The sequence below is a fragment of the Sus scrofa genome, chromosome X (genome assembly GCF_000003025.6).
Source record: "Sus scrofa isolate TJ Tabasco breed Duroc chromosome X, Sscrofa11.1, whole genome shotgun sequence".
Classification (NCBI taxonomy): Eukaryota; Metazoa; Chordata; class Mammalia; order Artiodactyla; family Suidae; genus Sus; species Sus scrofa.
The window spans coordinates 107,799,678-107,821,813 of record NC_010461.5 but is presented as its reverse complement, the minus strand read 5'-3'; the positions used below and the strand labels follow the sequence as shown (position 1 = coordinate 107,821,813).

Sequence of the window (22,136 nt, the reverse complement as noted above, 5' to 3'; positions counted from 1 at the left end):
GGAATTCAGTTAGTTTTGCGTACCTGCATCACCATTGCCTAAGGCATGATTAAAGGCATCAGTCAGGAACTTCATGAATGTTTTGGTTGCTCCTTCACAGGACACAAATGATACCTTCAGACTTGAGTTCAGTTTCTGATGGCCATTTAGGGGCATTCTAATTCTGCAGCAATCTGTGAGTGAAGAGATGATCAGGATTCTGGAAAACCCTCTACTGACCAAGCAAAGTAGTGAGTATCTGTGACTTCTTCTGTTTAAGAAATAATCTCACTAATACTGAAGAGAGGGGGAGCTATCTGTCAAGATAAAATCCGCCGACAGATTTCCTGTATTGTTACCTTATCTGCAATAATTCTTTGAACTTGATTTGGAAAAGTGAGGGAAATGAGGTGGAATTCCATACCCCCAAGTTTTCTAAGAGTTTGTAGTGCTGTATTAGTAAAGAACATCTCTTGATGACATCTATTTTTCTTTCTACCTCATTTATCCTTCAACAAATATTAAGCATCCTTTGCATCGTAGACATTTACTCTGTTCCTTATGTGTTCCTTTTACTTTCTGAATTTTCTTTACCTTTTTTCCCCCTGCCTCTTTTTTCTCCTGTCTTCACTTTCTCAATGTTATGTTTGAGAAATAGTGATACTATTTGGGAAAGTGTTTAAAGTGGGAATGTAGATGTGGGGAATGGTTGGAGAGTGCTATGGATTCATGTGTTTTGAGTGGAACTGTTTTACCTATATAATCTAGTTTGCTGTCATTTTCTCACTTAAAGCATGTCAAAAGAACTCTTAACTACCAAGAATAATACCCAGCTTGTGTTTATGGAGAATTCATCTATAGTTACCAACTTCCTCCTTCTTGGAATGACAGCTAACCCTCAGCTTGGAGTCCTGCTATTTGGAGTCTTCTTTCTTGTTTATATTATGACTCTTTGGGGGAATCTAGGCCTGGTAGTCTTGATCAGAGCTAGTCCCTGCCTACACACCCCCATGTATTTTTTCCTCTCTAATTTGTCCTTTCTTGATGTCTGTTTCTCTTCTATCACCATCCCAAAGACTTTAGCAAATTTGTTATATAAGGTGCAGGCTGTTTCTTTCCTTGGATGTATGACTCAAATGGGCTTGTTCATAATCTTTGCCTCTGCCGAATGCAACCTTTTGGCTTCCATGGCCTATGACCGCTACATGGCCATCTGTCACCCATTGCTCTACCACACCACCATGGCTAGAGTCCGTTGTCTCCTCTTGGTAACAGGATCCTACCTTGGAGGCTTAGTGAACATGGTTTCTGTGACATCTTCCATCACACAACTATCGTTCTGTCAACCATATGTCCTTCCTCACTTCTTCTGTGATATCCCTCCACTATTGGCACTAGCTTGCTCAGATCCCTGGGTCACGCAAATTGTGGTTGTCAGCTGTGGAGGATTCACCCTGATCATCTCCATTATGGTGATCCTTGTCTCCTACCTGTCTGTCCTCATGACTATCCTGAGAATTCCCTCAGTTTCTGGCAAACAAAAAGCTTTCTCTACATGTGCTTCCCACTTGACTGCTGTTGGCCTATACTATGGGACAACAATGTACACTTACTTGCAGCCCTCTCAACGTGGATCCCAGGCAGGAAATCAAGTGGTCTCAGTGTTTTATACAATGGTGATCCCACTGTTAAATCCTCTCATCTACAGTTTGAGAAACCAGGAAGTGAAGGTTGCTCTTTGGAAAATACTGAAGCAAAGTCTATAATCTCCCATTCTGTGTCTCAAAAAATGTGATATGTTCTATGAAGACTTCCTCACAGCTCTATTCACAACATTTTCTTTGCCTGCAAATAAAGCCTTTTAAGAATAGTTGTGGAATTCCTGCTGTAGTGCAGTGGATTAGGAATCTGACAGCAGTATCTTGGGTTGCTGCAGAGGTACGGGTTTGATCCCTGGCCTGGCATAGTGGGTTAAAGGGTCTGGCATTGCTGCAGCTGCATAGGTCACAGTTGCAGCTCAGATTCAATCCCTGACCTTTGAACTTTCATATGCTGCGAGTGTGGACTTTAAAAATAAAAAAGAATTGTTGGGAGAGAGGCCAAGATAGTGGACTAGAAGGACCCTAAGCTCACCTCCTCTCAGGAGAACACCAAAATCACAACAATCTACAGAATTGTTGGAAAAGACTAAAACCTATCAGAAAAGATCCTCTACAGCCAAAGGCAAAATGAGGGAACCAAAACAAGACTGATAGGAGGGGCAGACTTGTGTTATAATCAAATCCCATATCTCCTGTTTGGGTGTCCCACACATTGGAGAGTAATTGTGTTACAGAGGTTCTCCCACATGAGTGGGAGTTATGATTCCCATGTGAGGCTCCCCAGTCTAGGGGTCTGGCGCCGGGAAGAGGAGCCCGCAGAGTATTTTGCTTTGAAGGTTAGTGGGTTTTGATTGTAGGAACTCCACAGGATTGAGGGAAATAGAGACTTCACTCTTAAAGGGTGCACACAAAGTCTCACATGCACTAGGACCAAGGGCAAAAGCAATAATTTCATAGGAGCTTGGGTCAGACATACCTGCTGGTCTTGGAGGATCTCCTGGGGAGGTGAGGAGCAGCTGTGGCCCACCCTAAGAACACAGATACTGGTGGTGTACATATCAGGGAACATTCATCTGCATGAGCTATCCTAGAGGCTGACATTTTGGCACTAAGACTTGGCCCCACCCAGCAACCTGTAGACTCCAGTGCTGTCACACTCAGGCCAAACAAACGCAGGAGGAACAAAGCCCCACACATCAGCAGACAAGCTGCATGAAGACTTCCTGAACTGACGGCCACTACTAGACCTGCTCTTAGACATGACCCTGCCCACCAGAGGACCGAGACCCAGCCCCCCCCCACTAGGGGGCAGGCACCACCCCCTCCCATCAGGAAGCTTACGTAAGTGTCTAGACCAGCCTCACCCACCAAGGGAAGATACCAGAAACAAGAAAACTGATCCATCAGCTTGCAGAACTAACATAGAATAAGACCTACCCTGGGACCATCTGGTCCTTGGTACTTGGGTGGCACAAGGGAACTGTACTGCTGAGACACAGGAAATTTCCTATAGAGGGCCACTTCTCCAAGGTTGAGAAACATAACCAACATTTTACAGATTTAAAAATACAAATCACAATTTAGACAAAATGAGGCAAGAGAGGAATGTGTTTCAGACAAAGAAATAAGATCAAACCCCAGAAGAACTGAGTGATGTGGAGATAGATAATCTACTTGAGAAAGAGTTCAGAGTAATGATCATAAAGAGGATCAAAGAACTTGGGAGAATGGATACACAGAGCAATAAATTAGGTAATTAGCAAAGAATTAGAAAATATAAAGATTGACCCCATGGATTTAAGAATACAATAACCAAAATGAAAAATATACTAAAAGAATCAAAGGTAGACTAAATGAGGCAGAAGAACAGATCAGTAAGCTGGAAGACAGGGTAGTGGAAATCACTGACACCAAACGGAAAAAAAGAATGAAAACAAATGAGGACAGTTTAAAAGATTTCTAGGACAGTATCAGCATACTAATATTCACATTATAGGGCCCCTGAAGGAGAGAGAACAGAGGAAGGGCCTGAGAAAAATTTTGAAGAGATAATAGCTGAAAACTTCCCTAACCTGGGGAAGGAAATAGTCACCCAAGTCCAGGGAGCACAGAGAGTCCCATATAAGATTAACACACAGAGGAAAACACCAAGACACATTGTATTCAAAATGACAAAAATTAAAGAGAAAGAATATCAAAAGCAACAAAGAAAAAGCAACAAGTTATATACAAGGGAAATCTCATAAGGCTATTAGCTGATTTTTTTCAGCACAAACTCTGCGGGCCACAAGGGAGTGGCATGATATATGTAAAGTGAGGAAAGAGAAAAACATACACCTAAAAATACATACCCAGCAATGCTCTCATTCAGATTTGATGGAGAATCACAAGATTTACAGAGAAGCAAAAGCTAAAAGAATTCAACACCACCAAATTAACTTTACAACAAATGCTTAAGGAAATTCTCTAGGCTGAAAAGAAAAGGCCACAACTAGAAACAAGAAAATTACAAAATGGAAAGCTTACTGGTAAAGAAAAAACACAGTAAATGGAGGAAATCAAACACATTACAAAGGTAGTAGGGAGGTTAAAAGACAAAAGTAGTAAAATCATCTATATCCAAAGTAAGCAAATGAAGGATGTACAGAGCAATTAAATGTAAAATATCAAAACCAGTAATCATGAGGAGAAAAGAGTGCAAATGCAGGGTATCTAAAATGTATTTGAACTTAAGAGATGAGCAACTTAAAACAATCATATATATATAATTGAAAACAATCTATTATTTTATATATATATTATATATACATGGAGAGAGACAGAGAGAGAGAGAGAGACTGCTATACCAAAACCTCATGGTAACTGCTAAACCAAAAATCTATACTAGATATACACACAAAAAAGAAAAAGTAATCAAGTATAACACAAAAGATAGTCATCAAATCACAAGAGAACAAAAGAAGAAAGGGGAACAAAAGGCATACAAAAACAAACCCAAAACAATTAGCAGAATGGCAATAGAAATATATATACCAATAATTACCCTAAATGTAAATGGAACAAATGCTCCAACCAAAAGACACAGACTGGCTAAATGGAAAAAAAGCAAGACCTGTATATTTGCTGCCTGCAAGGGACTCACTTCAGACCTAGAGCCTCAAAGCAAGAGAATGGAAAAAGTTGTTCCATGGACATGGAAATCAAAAGAAAGATGGAGTAGGAAAACTTACATAAAATAGACTTTAAAATAAGGACTGTTACAAGAGTCAAAGAAGGACACTGCATAATCATCAAGGAAACAATCCAAGAAGGTATAACAATTGTAAATATACATGCACCAAACATAGGAGCAGCTCAATATATAAGGCAAATATTAATAGACATAAAAGGAGAAATTGACAGTAGCTTAATAATAGCGGGGGACTTTAACACCCATTTACATCAATGGACAGATAATCCTGTAGAAAATCAGCAAGGAAACACTGACCTTAAATGACACATTAGACCAGAGGGACTTAATTGATATTTATAGGGCATTCCATCTGAAAGCAGCAGAATATATATTTTTCTCAAGTGCACTTAGAACACTCTCCAGAAGAGATTCCGTGGTGTGCCACAAGGTAAGTCTTGGTGCATTTAAGAAAATTTATATCATATCAAGCATCCTTTCCAACTACAATGCTATGAGATTAGAAAAAGCTGCAAAAAACACAAACACATGGAGGCTAAATTATATGCTACTAAATAACCAATGGATCATTGAAAAAAATCAAGGAAATAAAAAATCCTTAGAGACAAATAAAAATAAAAACACATCAATCCCAAACCTATGGGATGCAGAAAAAGCAGTGAACAAAGGGAAGTTTAGAGTGATACAAGTTTATCTCAGGAAACGAGAAAAATCTCAAATAACCAATCTAACCTTATGCCTAAAGCAGCCAGAGAAAAAAGAAGTAACAAACCCAAAGTTAGTAGAAGGAAAGAAATCATGAAGTTCAGGGAAGAAAGAAATGAAGTAGAGACTAAAACAACAATAGAAAAGATCAATGAAACTAAAATTTAATTCCTTGAAAAGATAAACAAAATTGATAAACCTTTAGCCAGACTCATCAGAAAAAAAATTTAAAAAGGATGAGGGCCCAGATCAATAAAATAAAAAATGAAATAGAAGTTACAAACAACATCACAGAAGCACACAGGATCATAAGAGACTACTATCAGCAACTATTCACCAATAAAATGGACAACCTAGAAAAAATGGACAAATTCTTCAAAAGGTACAACCTTCTGAGACTGAACCAGGAAGAAACAGAAAATGTGAACAGACCAATTATCTGTATTGAAATTGAATTGGTAATTTAAACAAGCAAAAGTTCAGGACCAGGTGACTTCATAGATGAATTCTACCAAACATGTAGAGAAGAGCTAAAATCTTTCCTTCTGAAACCATTCCAAGAAGTAGCAGAGGAAGGAACACCTTTGAATTCATTCTATGAGGGCACCATCACCCTTATATCAAAACCAGACAATGATATCACAAAAAAGAAAACTACAGGCCAATATCACTGATAAACATAGATGTAGAAATCCACAACAAAAGACTATCGAACCAACTGCAACAATAAATTAAAAGGATGATACAGTCTTCTCAAGTGGGACTTATGCCAGGGATGCAAGGATTTTTCAATATCTGCAAACCAATCAGTGTGATACACCACATTCACAAATTGAAGGAAAAAAAAAAAACACATGACCATCCTAATACATGCAGAATAAGCTTTTGACAAAATTCAACACACATTTCAAGTAAAATCTCTCCAGAAAGTAGGCCTAGAGAGAACCTACCTCAACATCATAAAGGCCATATATGACAAACCCACAGCGAACATCATTCTCAGTGGTGAAAAGCTGAGAGAATTCCTGCTGAGAGCAGGAACCAGACAAGGACATCCACTCACTCTTGCCACTGTTTTGTTTTCTTTTCTTTTCTTTTCTTTTCTTTTCGGGCCACACCCACGGCATATGGAGGTTTCCAGGCTAGGGGTCGAATCAGAGCTACAGCTGCCAGCCTACACCACAGCCACAGCAATGTGGGATCCAAGCCGCATCTGTGACCTACACCACAGCTCATGGAAACACCAGATCCTTAACCTACTGAGGGAGGCCAGGGATCAAACCAGCAACCTCACGGTTACTAGTTGGATTTGTTTCTGCTGTGCCATGACAGGAACTCCACTCTTGCCACTTTTATTCAACATAGTTTTGAAATTCCTAGCCATGGCAATGAGTGAAGAAAATGAAATGAAAGGAATTCAAATTGGAAAGGAAGTAAAACTGTCACTATTTGCAGATGACTTATTACACATACAAAATCTTAAAGATACTACCAGAAATACACCAGAGCTCATCATGAATTCACAAAATTTCTAGATACAGAATAAATATACAGAAATCTGTTGCATTTCTATACATTAACAACAAAATATCAGAAAGAGAAGTTATGGAAACAGTCCCGTTTACCATCTCATAGAAAATAATAAAATATCTATGACTAAACCTACCTAAGGAGGCAAAAAACCTGTGCTCCAAAAACTATATGATGACGATGAAGGAAATTGAAGATGACACAAACAGATGGAAAATTATACTGTGTTCTTAGGTTGGCATATCAATATATTGTATATTATTACATATAATGGGAAATATTGTTAATATTGATTATTCCAACCCAAGAACACAATATAATTTATCAATTTTACTCAGTCATAAAAAAGAATAAAATAATGCCATTTGCAGCCACATAGATGGACATAGAGTTTATTATGCTAAATGAAGTAAATCAAAGACAAATATCATATAATAAGCATGTATATGTGGCATCTTTAAAAATAATACAAATTAACTTATTTACAAAACAGAAACAGACTCACAGATATAGATAACAAAGTTATGGTTACCAAAGGTGATAGTGGGGGATATAAATTTTGATTTGGGGATTAATATGCACACTTCTTTCTATATATAAAATATATAAACCACAATGATTTGCTGTATAGCACAGGGAACTATATTCAATATCTTATTATAACATATAATGGGAAAGTATCTGAGAATGTTCATATATATTTTTATATATATTATATAATGCATATTTATAACTGAATTGCTTTGCTGCACACTTGAACCTAATACACCTTTGCAAGTTTCATATATATTTATATATATATTATATAATGCATATTTATAACTGAATTACTTTGCTGCACACTTGAACCTAATACACCTTTGCAAGTTAACTATACTTTAATTAAAAAAAAAGAGTAATTGAACTTTTCTGGCCAAGCGTTTAGAAGTAGATCCTTAGATAAACAGCAGTATAATAGGAAGAAATTATATAGACAAAATAATGTATATTTTCTGAAAAAGCTAATAGGAAATATTTTAAGAGAAGGAAATATGTATGCACATATGTACAAGTCAATCTGAGTTGTCAACTATTATATTAGTCATGAGTTAATTCCAAGCTAAGGTTAGAATGAAATGTAATTTCATAAGTTACAGAAGAGAAAAATAAATCCCTTTTCTTTACTACACTTGTGCTTATATAGAGGATTTCTTTGGCATCCCTTAAGTGTCATTGTATTACATCCACATCTTTCATAAGGACTCAGAAGATTCCTATATGTGTGTTTTCCAAATACTCTGCCATATCTGTCACAGCAAGCTTATAAAATATAAGTCTATATAGGAATTCTCCTGTGCAATTATTGAGATTTGCAAGGATAAATCTTAGAGTAACATTCAGCCAAACAAGAGATTAGATTTGCTAATCAGAGTAAGATTTGAAGATCCTTTGTAAGGAAAAGTGGATCATTTATTAGTGAAAATTCCAAGCCCAAATTATAGTCATAGTGGTGTTTTTGACATGCAAAGTTTGAATGGACCTGAGTTAAGTCCACTGGTATTCCTGAATATACTTTCAATTGAAAACACCAGTGTAAGTAGAACCCAAGTTAATTTGTTAGTCCATGGCTAGTCCTCAGAATCTGTAAAACGCATGAAATGCATGGATATTGCTATCTTTAAATATTTTGAACAACTGGCTATCCATAAAAACATATAATCCTATATCTGAGGAATATAAAACCTTAATATCTAGACTTTTCTAGATGAGGAAACCAAGGCCTCAAGAAGAGAAAATGACTAATATCAAACAGCTAGTTGGAAAAAAATAATTGAATGGCTCAATCTGCAAGGAAAAACAGTAGTATTTATCTGCATCTAGGGTAGACACAATTTGGGGGCCTCAAGAATATTTTTGCTTCTGCCTCTATTCCTAGAAACTGTCCAGCCTTATTAGCTATCTGCCAAGGACTCCTAAACCCCAGTCATGAATTTATTTGGTAGCTGTGTGAAAACAAATTCCCTCAGAGCTCCAGCTCCAGATATCCAGTTTCTAGCTGGAATCGCCAATCGAAAGTTCCTCAGGAACTTCAGACTTAATGTTCAGAAACTGAACTCTTCCAAACCTGCTCCTCCTCTTTTCCTGCAGCCTCTCTGACTGAATGGCATCACCTAGTTCCTTAAGCTCCAAACCATTCAGTCCCTTTTCGTCCACCAGGCATTGTTCTATCCTATTGTATAATGGAAGAAAGGTAGAAATTCCTACCTCTTGGGACAGGAATGGGAGTTCCCTGGTGGCTAGGACTTGGCACTTTCACCACTGTGGCCTGGGTTCAATCCCTGGTCTGGGAACTGGGATCCCACAGGGAAAGGGAAAAAAAAAAAAGACTTGTGGCTGCCTGACGGGAGAGGGAGGGAGTGGGGGGGATCGGGAGCTTGGGGTTATCAGATACAACTTAGAATAGATTTACAAGGAGATCCTGCTGAGTAGCATCGAGAACTATGTCTAGATACTCATAATGCAACAGAACAAAGGGTGGGGAAAAATGTATACATGTAAGAGTAACTTGATCCCCCATGCTGTACAGCAGGAAAAAAATAAAATAAATAAAATTACATACATTTGTGTGTTTAAAAAAAGAAAGGACATAGGTGTCTAGCTCAAAGGCCTTGTTTTGTGGATGTTTCCTGTTGACACTCAACAAACAGTAATGAACCTGAACCTCTTCTTCATTGTCCTTATCTTTTAGTTCTATACCACCCAGATATTTGCCCTTTAACCCCTTGTCCTCCCTAGATTTCTGTTCTTCTCTGGTAACTGGCCAATGCACATGGGTTTTCTCCATGGCAGGTAGAAGTGTCCCCCATCTTCTAGATAGCCCAAGCAAGACTAGAGACAGCTACAGCCTCATCAGCTTTCATCATTTCTACTCAGGAAATACCAGAATACTTTAGTAGTAGAGAGTATTTACAGTTAGAATGGGCTGTACAATTCATAACCCCAGTGTAAAATGTAAACATGAAGTCCCTTGTTCAAAAAGCAGGAAAATGTGCCATTAAAGGTATGCAAATATAACATATTTCCTTTCTACTGGGGAGTCTCTCTCAACCTTTCATGGTGTTTTAAATTTTCCGTTTAATGTAGTACCCTCTCAGAGATAGAGACACTTGTAGGGCAAGTTCAGACCCATATAAGTACCCTGTGACCCCACCCTCTGATTTGATGCACATGTGTGGGGCCTAAAGATTGCTGGATGGGTGCATTGCACCCTGGTCAGGAATAAGTAGAGCCAGCTATATCCTTTTCCCCTGCGCCAGCTGCCCCAACCCATGGAGGATAGAGGACCACCAAGGGTGTTGCAACCTCTGCACCAGGATGCACTAGGTACCTGGATCAGGGTCGTCAATAAGCCCTGCTGAGTGATCTGCCATCTTGCCATGGCACTATCATCCTGGGGCCAGGATGGGTGGCTGTCATCATAGCCAGTCCTGAGATGTTGCAGGCCAAGTGAACCTGACCCCAGTCCTCCCCAGGCCTGTACCCAGGTCCCTGAGGGTGGAGGGTTGCATCAGTCACTGGGTGATACAGAGGAAGAGGCTGGATGGGGCCCTGGGTACTAATGGGCAGGGGAGTGGGCAGTCAATAACAGGTCCCAGGGAGGTGGCGACACAATGAAAGATGGGACCGTGTGCTAGCAGAGACTCCAGGCTTCCAGTGCCTACTCAATTATTCTATCACATTTTGGATTTCATTTACAAAGCCAAAATTCAAAGTATTAAAATTAAGACAGTGGGATGGAAATACTATAAAACTGGATTGTGATGATCATTGTACAACTACAATGTAGTAAATTCATTGAATAATAAAAAAATAAAATAAAATTAAGACAGTGACATTAAACCCCAAGTGCAAGGCTCGTCTAAGCCTGGGGTCCTATATCACGGCACTGACCACACGTCCATGCAGCCAGTTCTGCTTAGAGAGACATTTCTCTTATCTTTATCAGGCAGTATAGTGCAGTGGTTAAAAGTACAAGCTCTGAATCAGACTACCAGACTTTGAGGCCCACCTCCCTCACTTTCTAATACTTTGACTTTAGACAAGTTGCTTAAGTTGCATATGTCTCAGTTTTCTTATACGTAAAACAAAGATAATAAGAACATCTACCTTCTAAGGTTGCTGTGAGGTAATGCATGCACACTGATTAGAATAATGCCCAGACATAGTTTACACGCAATAACTTTTGTATTCTTACTTTTTGCTCTTAGGATTCTACATTTTTTCAGCTATCCAATACAAGATTTGGGTTTTGTTTACTCTGGATCTGCTGTAGGCCTGTGTTCCAAGTGGTATTTACCCAGCATACACAGCATATAACTAGACTTGGTCTCCAGTGACCTCCCGGGCTTAAGGGGAGCTCTGCTAGGTTTATACAAACTGAGTGAGTCCAGTGAGCTGTCAGTGGTAGAGTTTAGAGTTTTTTTTCTTTTACAGACTCAGGATCCATCCAAGTTAGTGTTTGGTTGTACCATCCTGGGTCTCGATTAACAAATGCAACTGCAGGGACCTCACATCCAGTTCTGCTGCTTCTCCCACAGGCCTTCAAGAAGAAGATATTCTCATTGTCTTACAAACAGTAGTTCTTCATTATAGGGCTAATGGAAAAGACTCTCCAAGGCAATCTCTGGTGTTCCCATTTTCAGTCTTGCTGCCACAGCAACAGCCCTTAGGGACACGTTCAGTCAAAGGGACTTGGAGTCAGAGCTAGGTGTGATACCAATGAGGCCTAGACCAGCCCTTCCAGAGGGAGCAAGGCCCCTGCCAGTGAGGGGATGAGGGACAGTGGACGGAGGGAGGGCTCTGTAAGTTAGGGCAGCAATTCTGTCCCCTCAGATGCCATAAGAGAATAATCACTGCCCTCTCTCTGCATCCGCCGCTCAATGTTGCAGAAGCTGAGCCTTGCATTCCAGGGAGCTCTCAGCGCCTCTCCAAGCCCTCCTTCCTACCCGCCACACATGCAGGGTGGGTTGCTGTCAGCTTCACGGTGGGGGGTGGGCTTCTCCAGCCACTTTGGGCTGTGCACCCATCCCCAGCACCGTTCTAGGTGGTTCTCAGAGTGGCATCTGGTCTTGGTCTCTCTGACCGAAGGATCCCGCTGAGATAGTTCTCACCACACTGTGCTCAGCCAGAGCAAGGCCTCAGGCTGAATGGGGGTCCTGAGCAAATGCTCTGATATTGGGGGAGGGGTAGTTCTGGGGATCCCAGTAACAAAATCCTACAGCCCCAAAGGCTGAGCTGCAGAGTCTAGGCGGTTGTGTGGTTCCCAGCTATTGCCCAAGGCAAGGACACGTTAGGGACTCCATTGGCCTGAAGCTGACACTTCTGTCAGCCACTTGGGTTTCCTGAAGAAATTTGGACAGGGGCATCCCGTCCAAGGAGGCATGTCCCCATCTGGCCTCCTGGATATTGAGTGGCCTCCTGGTCAAGTCTCCATGGGTCAGAGGAACTGGCTAGAGCACACCTGCAATCCCCACAAGGGGAGAAATCCTAGAGCTTAGAACTAGCTACGATCTACTTCACCCTCCACAAGTGGAGCTCTGGGTACCAGAGCACCAAGCAGGGGCAGTGGGAATACATATCAGGCTTCTCAAGAGGCAGAATCCATTTTGTATAATTCTGAGAACATGGTTTGGCTGGGATTAATGGAAAACAGAAATAAGCAATTCCATCAACAAATATTGCACAAGGTGTGTACAAACTTTTTCTAGGCAGTATAGAAACACAGCGAAGAAAAGAGGGAGAGAGGGATGAGATATCCTTCTCTCGAGGAGGATAAAATATGGACCTGCAGAAGACAAAATTTAAGTACTTAAAAATCAAATAGAAATTGGTTTTACTTTGCATTTTTCTTGAAAAGGGGTATGTGAAAAAATAACTATTTCAGACTCAGTAAGTGTCCACTAACTTGAATTTTAATTTTAGAGATATGTTCCTACCTAAAAAATTGTAACCTCAATTCAGACAATAAAGGTATTAATTTCTCTTCAGTAAGAACTGCCACCTCTTCCACACATAACTATTGACCCCGACAACTGATTGAATTATCTAAAATTACTTCTTTCCTGATTATAAAAGAATGACATGTTCATCACTGAGAAATTGGAAAATACAGAGAAATAAGAGGAGCACTTAATATATAAGTCAACACCTAGAGACAACTACCAATACTTGGTTACATTCTCTTTTCGTGTTCTGCTTTTTAATACATGCATACATGTGTGTATGTGTGTCTATAAGCATAGTTCTAGTAGAATAATAGTGTAAAACTATTCTGTGCCATATTGTTTTCACTTATAAATATATTAGAAAAAATATGCATGTCAATAAGCATTCTTCCTCTTGAGATTAATGGTTGCATAAAACCTACTGTATGGATGAGCTTTCACAACTATTAACAAAGAGTTTTGAAAAGACTGATAGGAGGAACATAGAGCTTATCTCAGTGTGCTCAAAGCAAGAGGTGACATACACAATTTGGAATGTGACTGCATTTTCTTAAATTCTTAAATATGAGCCTTGGCTAAATGAAGTGACCAGGAAGAAGAATTATCTTCTACAGTAAAATCCCATGTGCACACAAAGGCTTTAAGTGAAACTTTCATTTGAACAGGTGGAAAAGGGAAAAAGTTGAGATTTCAAATATTTTACCAGACATTTTCACTTCAGATTATGGAGTTGAACATGAAAATTATTTCCATGTAGAACACTGAGGCCAGCCTGCGCCAGCCCAGTGAGGGTCCATCCCAAGGATGGAAAGCTTAAAGCAGGTGAATGCCCTGGTTCTATAACTGAGGCTGAGAGCAGTCAGGTGAGAGGTCAGGACAAGAAGGACTTATGTTTGCCCTGGAGCTGAGAGCCTTCTAAGGATCGTAAGGATAATAGATGTTCATGAATGCTGTGCAGAAGGAATTAAAGGCTTCAGAGCCTCAGAGGAGAAGGAGGAAAGCGTACCAGCTTCACCAGTGAGGAGTATCACAGAGGTGGTCAGTAGTGGAAGTTGCAGAATAGAGGGTAAAACCATAAGGGCTGAGAAGGACCTTGGAGTTGATGGTCTGTGGTGCTTGGGAAGCAAGTTGGACAGGATGCTGGCCATGGGCACAGTGAGTAAAGAAATCTAAGCAGGACAGAGATAAATGGGGACTGATACCAATGAAGGTGACTAGTCAGTTTTGCTACTACGGTGATATTACAGAGGAGGATGAGCAGCCTAAGAGAAGAGTTATAGGTAAATCTGAGGAGGATCAGTCATCCTTAGGAGAATGAGCTATGCCATAAAATTGAAATTCCTTTCCATAGTTCCCAAAGGGCATCTTGCATAAAACCTCCTAAGACAAAACTTCAGGGTACTGATAGATATTCTGGTTCAGTCCCCTAGTTTTGGTTCCTAATACTTGGAGTCATCATCAAATCAGTATAGGCAATTTGCAGTTATCCCAAGGGGTAAAACCAATTTACATCATTTGAAATTCATTTAAAGGAATGTTTAATTAACATAATATTTAATTCTACTTTAATTACTTTTAAGAACCCACATATTGCTTTGGGGAATTAGTAAAATTAGACAAAATTAGTGTGTCATAACATGGAACATGTTGGGAATCATTAGTCTAAACCATCTGGATAGATGGCTGTCTCCCTTTCTACTAGATAATTAATACCATTGAAAACCCTACATCTACCCACCCTCCCTTCCACCTACCTGTAGTAGGTATTCTCTTGAGAGATGGGAATTCTTGTGTTTATCCAATAATATTCACTTATCTGTAACTTTAACCCCTAATCAAGCCAAAAGCAATATAGCCTCAGTTTCCTCGTGCATAACCTGAAAGTAATTACAATTTCTTTCTGTCTGGATTATTGTGGGAACTCAATGAGGTAATGTACATAAAAGGTATTCATACAAAAATTTGCCATTTGCGGTAAATTTTACATGTAAGGAAACTACCAGGCAGTAGGTCTTCATTTATACAGTTGACAAAACAGGAAACAATAGCAATAATGGCCACAAACAGGAGAAATCTTTGGGAAGCTTTTGCAACTTACATTGTATGAAAGAGACCAAGTGGGTCGTGGAATTAAAATTCTTATGTGAAGGGCGTAATTTTCACTTCCATACTCACAAGTCCAAAACACCACTTGTAATACTTAATAACATCCATTAACGCTGTCATGTTATGGTCTCAAGATCCAGGAACATAATCAAGGCATCTTCTAAATCGTGCAGCCCAAGTGAGTGGTACATCCAAATAGGGAGAAGCAAGCCATTGGATGAGATGTTACTACTCCTTTTTACCTGATTGGTGGTGCTAGTGGCAAGATGGTGGCAAATGAGAGAGCATAGCTTCAATCTAGGATAAAGAATGAACTATCCTTTCTTCAAGGATCAGCTATGACATCCCATATCCAGGGCCTAAATTTTTATTTCTGCCTCAGTAGAGACAAGATGATCGCCAAGGGTTTCCTATATTCTTCCTTTTACCTTACTTTCCCCTCTTTTCCATCCTTTGTTTCTCATATGGAAATATAATAGAGTGGGAGAATTGGGGTTTTTGAATCCAGACAAGCTTCAGATCAACTTTTTGAAGTCATGGTTTCTTTAATGCCACAAGCCTTCCTACCCTCTTTGTCTGTTTCCATGTCTCTGCCCTTATCCTCTCACCATGTCTCTTCCTCATATCTTTCCTCTGTGTCGATGTCCTTGTCACTTCCTTTAAGAATCATTTTAAATAGCATTGAGAACTTTGTCTAGATACTCATGTTGCAACAGAAGAAAGGGTGGGGGGAAAATGTAATTGTAATGTATACATGTAAGGATAACCTGATCCCCTTGCTGTACACTGCGAAAATAAAAAAAATTATAAAAAAAATTTTAAAAATTTCAAAAAAATAAAAATAAATTAAAAAAAAGAATCATTTTATTGGCAAGAATGTGGAGAAATTGAAAACTTCATAAAATGTTGGGAATGTAAAATGGTGTAGCCACTGTTTAAAGTGCACAGTTCCTCAAAAGGTTAAACAGAGTTACCAATAACCCAGCATTTTCACTCCTAAGTATATACTTTAAAAAAATGAAAATATATGTCCACTCAAAAACTTTCATATAAAGTTTCATAGAAACATTATCTATTATAGCCAAAAAGATCAAAATATCCAAGAGTCGACCAATGAATGACTGAATAAATGTGGTGTATGCATGTGAAGGAATTTTATTCAGCTATCAGAAGGATGGAAATACTGATACATACTGTAACAGGAATGAACCTTGAAATCATCACACTAGGTGAAAGAAACCAGTCACAAAACACCATATACTCTATGATTCCATTTATATGGAATGCCCAGAATGTGTAAACCTATAGAGACAAAATGTAAACTTAGTGGTTTCCAGAGGTTGGAAGAGGAGACTCAGGAGGAACTGCTAATGGGTACAAGAATTTTGGGGAGGATGATGAAAATATTCTAAAATTGATGGTGCTGACATTTGCACAACTCCGTTATTGTAATAAAAATCATTTACTTGTACAATTTATTTTGTTTGCTTTGTAGGGCCTCATGGAAGTTCCCAGGCTAGAGGTAAAATCAGAGCTACAGCTGCCAGCCTATACCACAGCCACAGCAACGCAGGATCCGAGCCACATATGTGACCTACACCACAGCTCACCATAGCACCGGATCCTTAACCCACTGAGTTAAGGGATTGAACCCACATCCTCATGGATACCAGTCAGGTTTGTTCCACTGCAGCACCCTGGGAACTCCAAATTGTACAATTTAAATGGTTAAGTTGTATCTAAATATGTGAATTATATTTATATAATGTTGTTATTTAAGAAAAGTATCAGCCTGTCTAGTTCTGACTAGGTGTTAGCATAGATAGTGTCATTTTACAGCCATAGAAATATTCCCTGGGACCGACATTACTAACCAGAAGGAACTAATGAAATGTTTGCTTCATAAAAGTGAATTCTACTCCTAAACACATCCTTCTCTCCTTCATAATTGATACAAGGTAAATATTAAAATTATTTTTCAATACTCCACTCATGGTAAAACGATTTTAAGTGGTAATAAATGATATGCAATTTCCACTATCTCCAGTCCTGCAGTGTTTCTCCAAAGAGCAGCTATTCTTATTCATTTTTATTCATCCTTTCATGTTATAAATACATAAAAACATGCGTTGGAAAAATGTAAAAAGCAATTCACTGTACACACTGTTCTGTGCCTTACTTTTTTTCATTTAAAATTATATTTTAAAAAATATTCTATATCAGTTTCCCAGTTATCTGTTCAGGCACAAGGAAAAAAAAAAAACCTCAAAACTGTGACTTATAATGATAAAATGATACAAAGCATTTATTTTGACCATGAACCTGGGGTTGACTGAACTCAGGTGAGCAGTTCTCACCCAGGATGTGGTTGCGGTCAGATGGTAATTTGGGGTGGAATAGTTTTATAGCTACTGGTTTCATCACTTAATATGCTTGGGACCTGGGGACAAGGACCAATTCCTCCTCAAGCATATCTCCCTCCCTCTCTGTCTCTCTGCCTCTCTCTGTTTTTTTCTTTCTGTTCCCCTCCCTCTCGCCTCCCTCTCTCTCCTATCTTTTTTTTCCCTTTTATCCCTCCTCCTCTCATTATGGTGACTTCATGGTAGCCAGACTGCATACATGGCAACTGAATGCTCCTAGAGCAATTATCCTAAAAGAAACTGGTAGAAGCTGCATGACCTTTTCTTTTCTTTTTTTTTTTTTTTTTTTTTTTGGTCTTTTTGCTATTTCTCGGGCCGCTCCCACGGCATATGGAGGTTCCCAGGCTAAGGGTCCAATCGGAGCTGTAGCCACTGGCCTACGCCAGAGCCACAGCAACGCGGGATCCGAGCCGCGTGCATGACCTTTTCTAACCTAACCTTGGAAGTCATGCACCATCGTTTCCGCTGCATTCTATTTATTAAAGCAGTTGCAAAGCCCCAGCTAAGTTCAAAGAGTGGTGGCACAGATTTTGAGCGTTTCAATTGGACCGACAAGAATTTTTAAATATGTTTCCAAACCACTGCATCAGATGATGTAGAGATAGCTTATTCTTCGTTTAATGACTGCATGGTATTTTATAGTATAAATGCGCAATAATAGAATCAGTCCTTGTTAATGGATTAATAGATCGCTTTCTGTCTTTTGCTACTGCAACAAGGTACAATAAATATCTTAGTGTATAAATCTGTGAAAACATGTGTATGTATATCTGAAAGATAAATTAAACTAGAATTGCTAGGCAAAATGGCATGTGACTTTAAAGACTTTACACTGCCACTAATAATATATGAGGGTGCGTTTTCCCCACATTTTGGTCAGTGCAATGTATTATCAAACCTCTTAATCTTAGCTTTACATTTGTTGTATTTAAGCAGTTTTCTGTGAACTGTTGTTCATTTTTATTTGCCCAGTTTTAAATTAGATTGTTGGTCTTTTTTCTCATTGACTGACAGAGAATTATTTTTTCTGAACAGGAGAGAAAACTATAATGTACAACATAGGAAAGAATGATAATAATAATTTTTCAATGTATAGTGTTAGAATTTACTTTAAATATGCTAGAAAAAAAGAGTCAAGACTCTGGTGCTGAATAACCATCTCACTTACTTCATTGGTACTTACTTTCCATTGTTTTCATTTATTTATTTTTGACCCTGTCCAGGGTGTGCAGAATTTCCTGGGCCAGAGATTGAACCCGTGTCACATGAGTGACCCAAGCCACAGCAGTGACAATGCTGGATCCTTAAGCTGCTGAGCCACCAGGGAGCTCCTTGCTTAGAAAATATTCCTAGGTATTTTATTCTTTTTGATGCAATTGTAAATGAGGTTGTTTTTAAAATTTCTCTTTCAGATAGTTCATTATTAGTATATAGAAACACAACAGATTTCTGTATATTTATTTTGTGTCCTGCAGCTTTACTGAATTCATTTATTAGGTTTAATAATTTTTTGGTGGAGTCTTTAGGATTTTTTATATATGGTATTATGTCATCTGCAAATATTGATGGTTTTAATCCTTCCTTTCCAATATGGATGCTTTTTATCTCTTTTTGTTTTCTGATTGCTATAATCAAGCTATAACCAAAGCTATGTTGAATAGGAGTAGTGAGAGTGGGTATTCTTGTCTTGTTCCTGATCTTAGAGGAAAAGATTTCAGTTTTTCACTATTAGGTATTATGTTAGCTAAGTGCTTTTTATACATGACCATTTTAAAGTTGATATCATTTCTTCTATTCCTAGTTTGTTGAGTGTTTTTGTCATGAAAGAGTGTTGAATTTCATCAGGTATTTTTTCTGCATCTTCTTAGATGATCATTTTTTTTTTTTTTTTTTTGTCTTTTGTCTTTTGTTGTTGTTGTTGTTGCTATTTCTTGGGCCGCTCCCGCGGCATATGGAGGTTCCCAGGCTAGGGGTCGAATCGGAGCTGCAGCCACCGGCCTACGCCAGAGCCACAGCAACGCGGGATCCGAGCCGCGTCTGCAACCTACACCACAGCTCACGGCAACGCCGGATCGTTAACCCACTGAGTAAGGGCAGGGACCGAACCCGCAACATCATGGTTCCTAGTCGGATTCGTTAACCACTGCGCCACGACGGGAACTCCATCATGTTATTTTTATTCCTAGTTCTCTTGATATGGTGTATGTCATTGATCAATTTTCATATATTAAACCATCCTTGGATCACAAGTTTAAATCCCAGATGGCCATGGTGTATGATCCTTTTAATGTTCTGTTGAGTTAGATTTCGTATAGCTTTTTTTTTTTTTTTTTTCCTGGCTTTGGTATAAGTGTAACATTGCCCTCAAAATCAGTTTGGAAATGATCTCTTCACTACAGTGTTTTGGAAGAGTTTGTGATAGATTGGCATGAATTATTTAAATAGTTGGTATATTTGACCAGTGAAGCTGTTTGTCCTTTGCTTTTGTTTTTTACCTTTTAATTTTTTTAATGATTTTTATTTTTTCCATTATAGCTGGTTTACAATGTTCTGTCAATTTTCTTGTGTACAGCAAGGTGACCCAGTCAGAGCTTTTCTTTTTTAGAAAATAAACAAACTCGTGGACATGGAGAACAGACTTGTGGTTAAAAGCAGGAAGGGGAGAAAGTGGGATGGACTGAGAGTTTGGTGTTAGTAGATGCAACCTATTGCATTTGCAGTGGATAAGCAAAGAGGTCCTACTGTATAGCACATGGAACTATATCCAATCACTTGTGAAGGAACATGATGGAAGATAATGTGAGAAAAGGAATATATATACATGTATGTATGTATGTATAACTGGGTCACTTTGTGGTACAGCAGAAATTGACAGAACATTTAAATCAACTATGATAAAAAATTTTTAAGTTTTTGATTACTGCTATAGCCTTCTTAATAGTTATAGGTCTCTTAAGATTCTCTGTTTCTACATGATTCAGGTTTGGTAGTCTGTATGTTTCTCAGAATTTATCCTTTTTCTTCAATAATTATCCAATATTGTCACGTAATTATTTGTAGTACCCTCATAACCATTTTTATTTCTGCAGCATTAGCTGTAATTGCTGTATTTAATTTCTGATTTTATTATTGGAGTCAGCTCTATTTTTTTTCTAGTATAGCTAATGGTTTGTCAATTTAGTTGATCTTTTAAAAAGTAACTATTAATTTGTTGAATTTTCTATTTTTTCCTCTATTTTGTTTATTTTTGCTCTAATCTTTATTCTTCCTTCTGACAACTTTGGCTTAGTTTGTTCTTATTTTTCTAGTTCCTTGATGTGTAAAGTTAGGTGGTTTATTTGGGAGCTTTCTTCTTTCTCAATATATGCGTTTATTGCTATAAACTTTCCTCCTTGTTCTGTTTTTTCTGCATCCTTTAAGTTTTGATAGTCTATCTTGTGTTTTGTTTTCATTTACCTCAACACAATTTCTTTTTTAATTATTTAAAAAATTTTTAATTAAAATTTTTTTAATTAATTAATTCATTTGTTTATTTATTGGCGTTTTAGGGCAGCACCTGCAGCATGTCAGAATTCCCAGGCTAGGGGTCGAATCAGAGCTGCAGTTGCCAACCTACCCCACAGCTCATGACATCACCAGATCCTTAAACACTGAGAAAGGCCAGGGATCAAGCCCATAGCCTCATGGATACTAGTCGGGTTCATAACCCACTGAGCCACAATGGGAACTCCCAACTTTTAAAATTTTTTATTAAAGTAAGGTTGATTTACAATTTTGTGCCAATTTCTGCTGTTCAACAAAATGTTTTATCTTCCATCATGGTCTAGCCCAAGAGACTGGACATAGTCCCCTGTGCTATACAATAGGACATCATTGCTTATCCATTCTAGATGTCCAAAGGTTTTATCTGTATTTAGCAGGATAAATAAAAATTAAATAAATTCTATTTTTTCCAGAAGCAAAAATTCATAAATTTTTGAATTGTTAATTTAGCTGTCTTTACTTTTATGGCTTCTGGGTTTGTGTCATACGTAGAAAGGTCTCTGCTCTGAAATTAAAGACATGAGCTCCTATATTTCTTCTAGTATTTTGTCTTCATTTTTTAACTTGCACTTTTGATCTATCTGAAATTTATTTTAGTATATGGCATGAGATCAGGAGCCAGCTTTATTTCTCTAGTGGGAAATCCATTTGTCTCAGAAGCAATTATTAATTAAATCATCTGTTCTTTTTCCTACTGATTTTAAGTGCCACCCTTTCCATATAACAAACGCCAATATGATATGGGTCTCTTGACTGTATAAAATATTTATGCCAGTTCCATTCCATTATTATTCTTTTGCAGAAAACATTTGGTTATTCTTCAGCGATTTTTTTTTTCACAGAGAAATCCTTTTTTTTTTTTTTTTTTTTTTTTTCCCTATTTAGGGCTGTACCGGTGGAATATGGAAGTTCCCTGGCTAGGGGTCGCAGCAGAGCTGTAGCGGCCAGCCTACTCTACAGCCACAGCAATGGGGATCTGAGCTGCATCTGTGACCTACACCACAGCTCACAGGCAATGCCAAATTCCCGGCATACTGAGTGGGGCCAGGGATCGAATCCGCATCCTCATGGATACTAG

General features: G+C 38.5%; 2 protein-coding genes across 2 annotated transcripts in view; both read left to right on the top strand.

Moving 5' to 3' along the window:
* Positions 1–22,136, top strand: part of IGSF1 (immunoglobulin superfamily member 1) — a 375,771-nt gene that overhangs the window by 228,923 nt on the left and 124,712 nt on the right. The window lies entirely within an intron of this gene.
* LOC100513516 (olfactory receptor 1052-like) lies at positions 774–1,745 on the top strand. The gene has a single exon (XM_003135391.2). The coding sequence runs from the start codon at positions 774–776 to the stop codon at positions 1,743–1,745; it is 972 nt and encodes a 323-aa protein (XP_003135439.2).

What these genes read in the sequence shown, in the direction of transcription:
- LOC100513516 (XM_003135391.2), top strand. Translation starts at nt 774, where the DNA reads ATGTCAAAAGAACTCTTAACTACCAAGAATAATACCCAGCTTGTGTTT.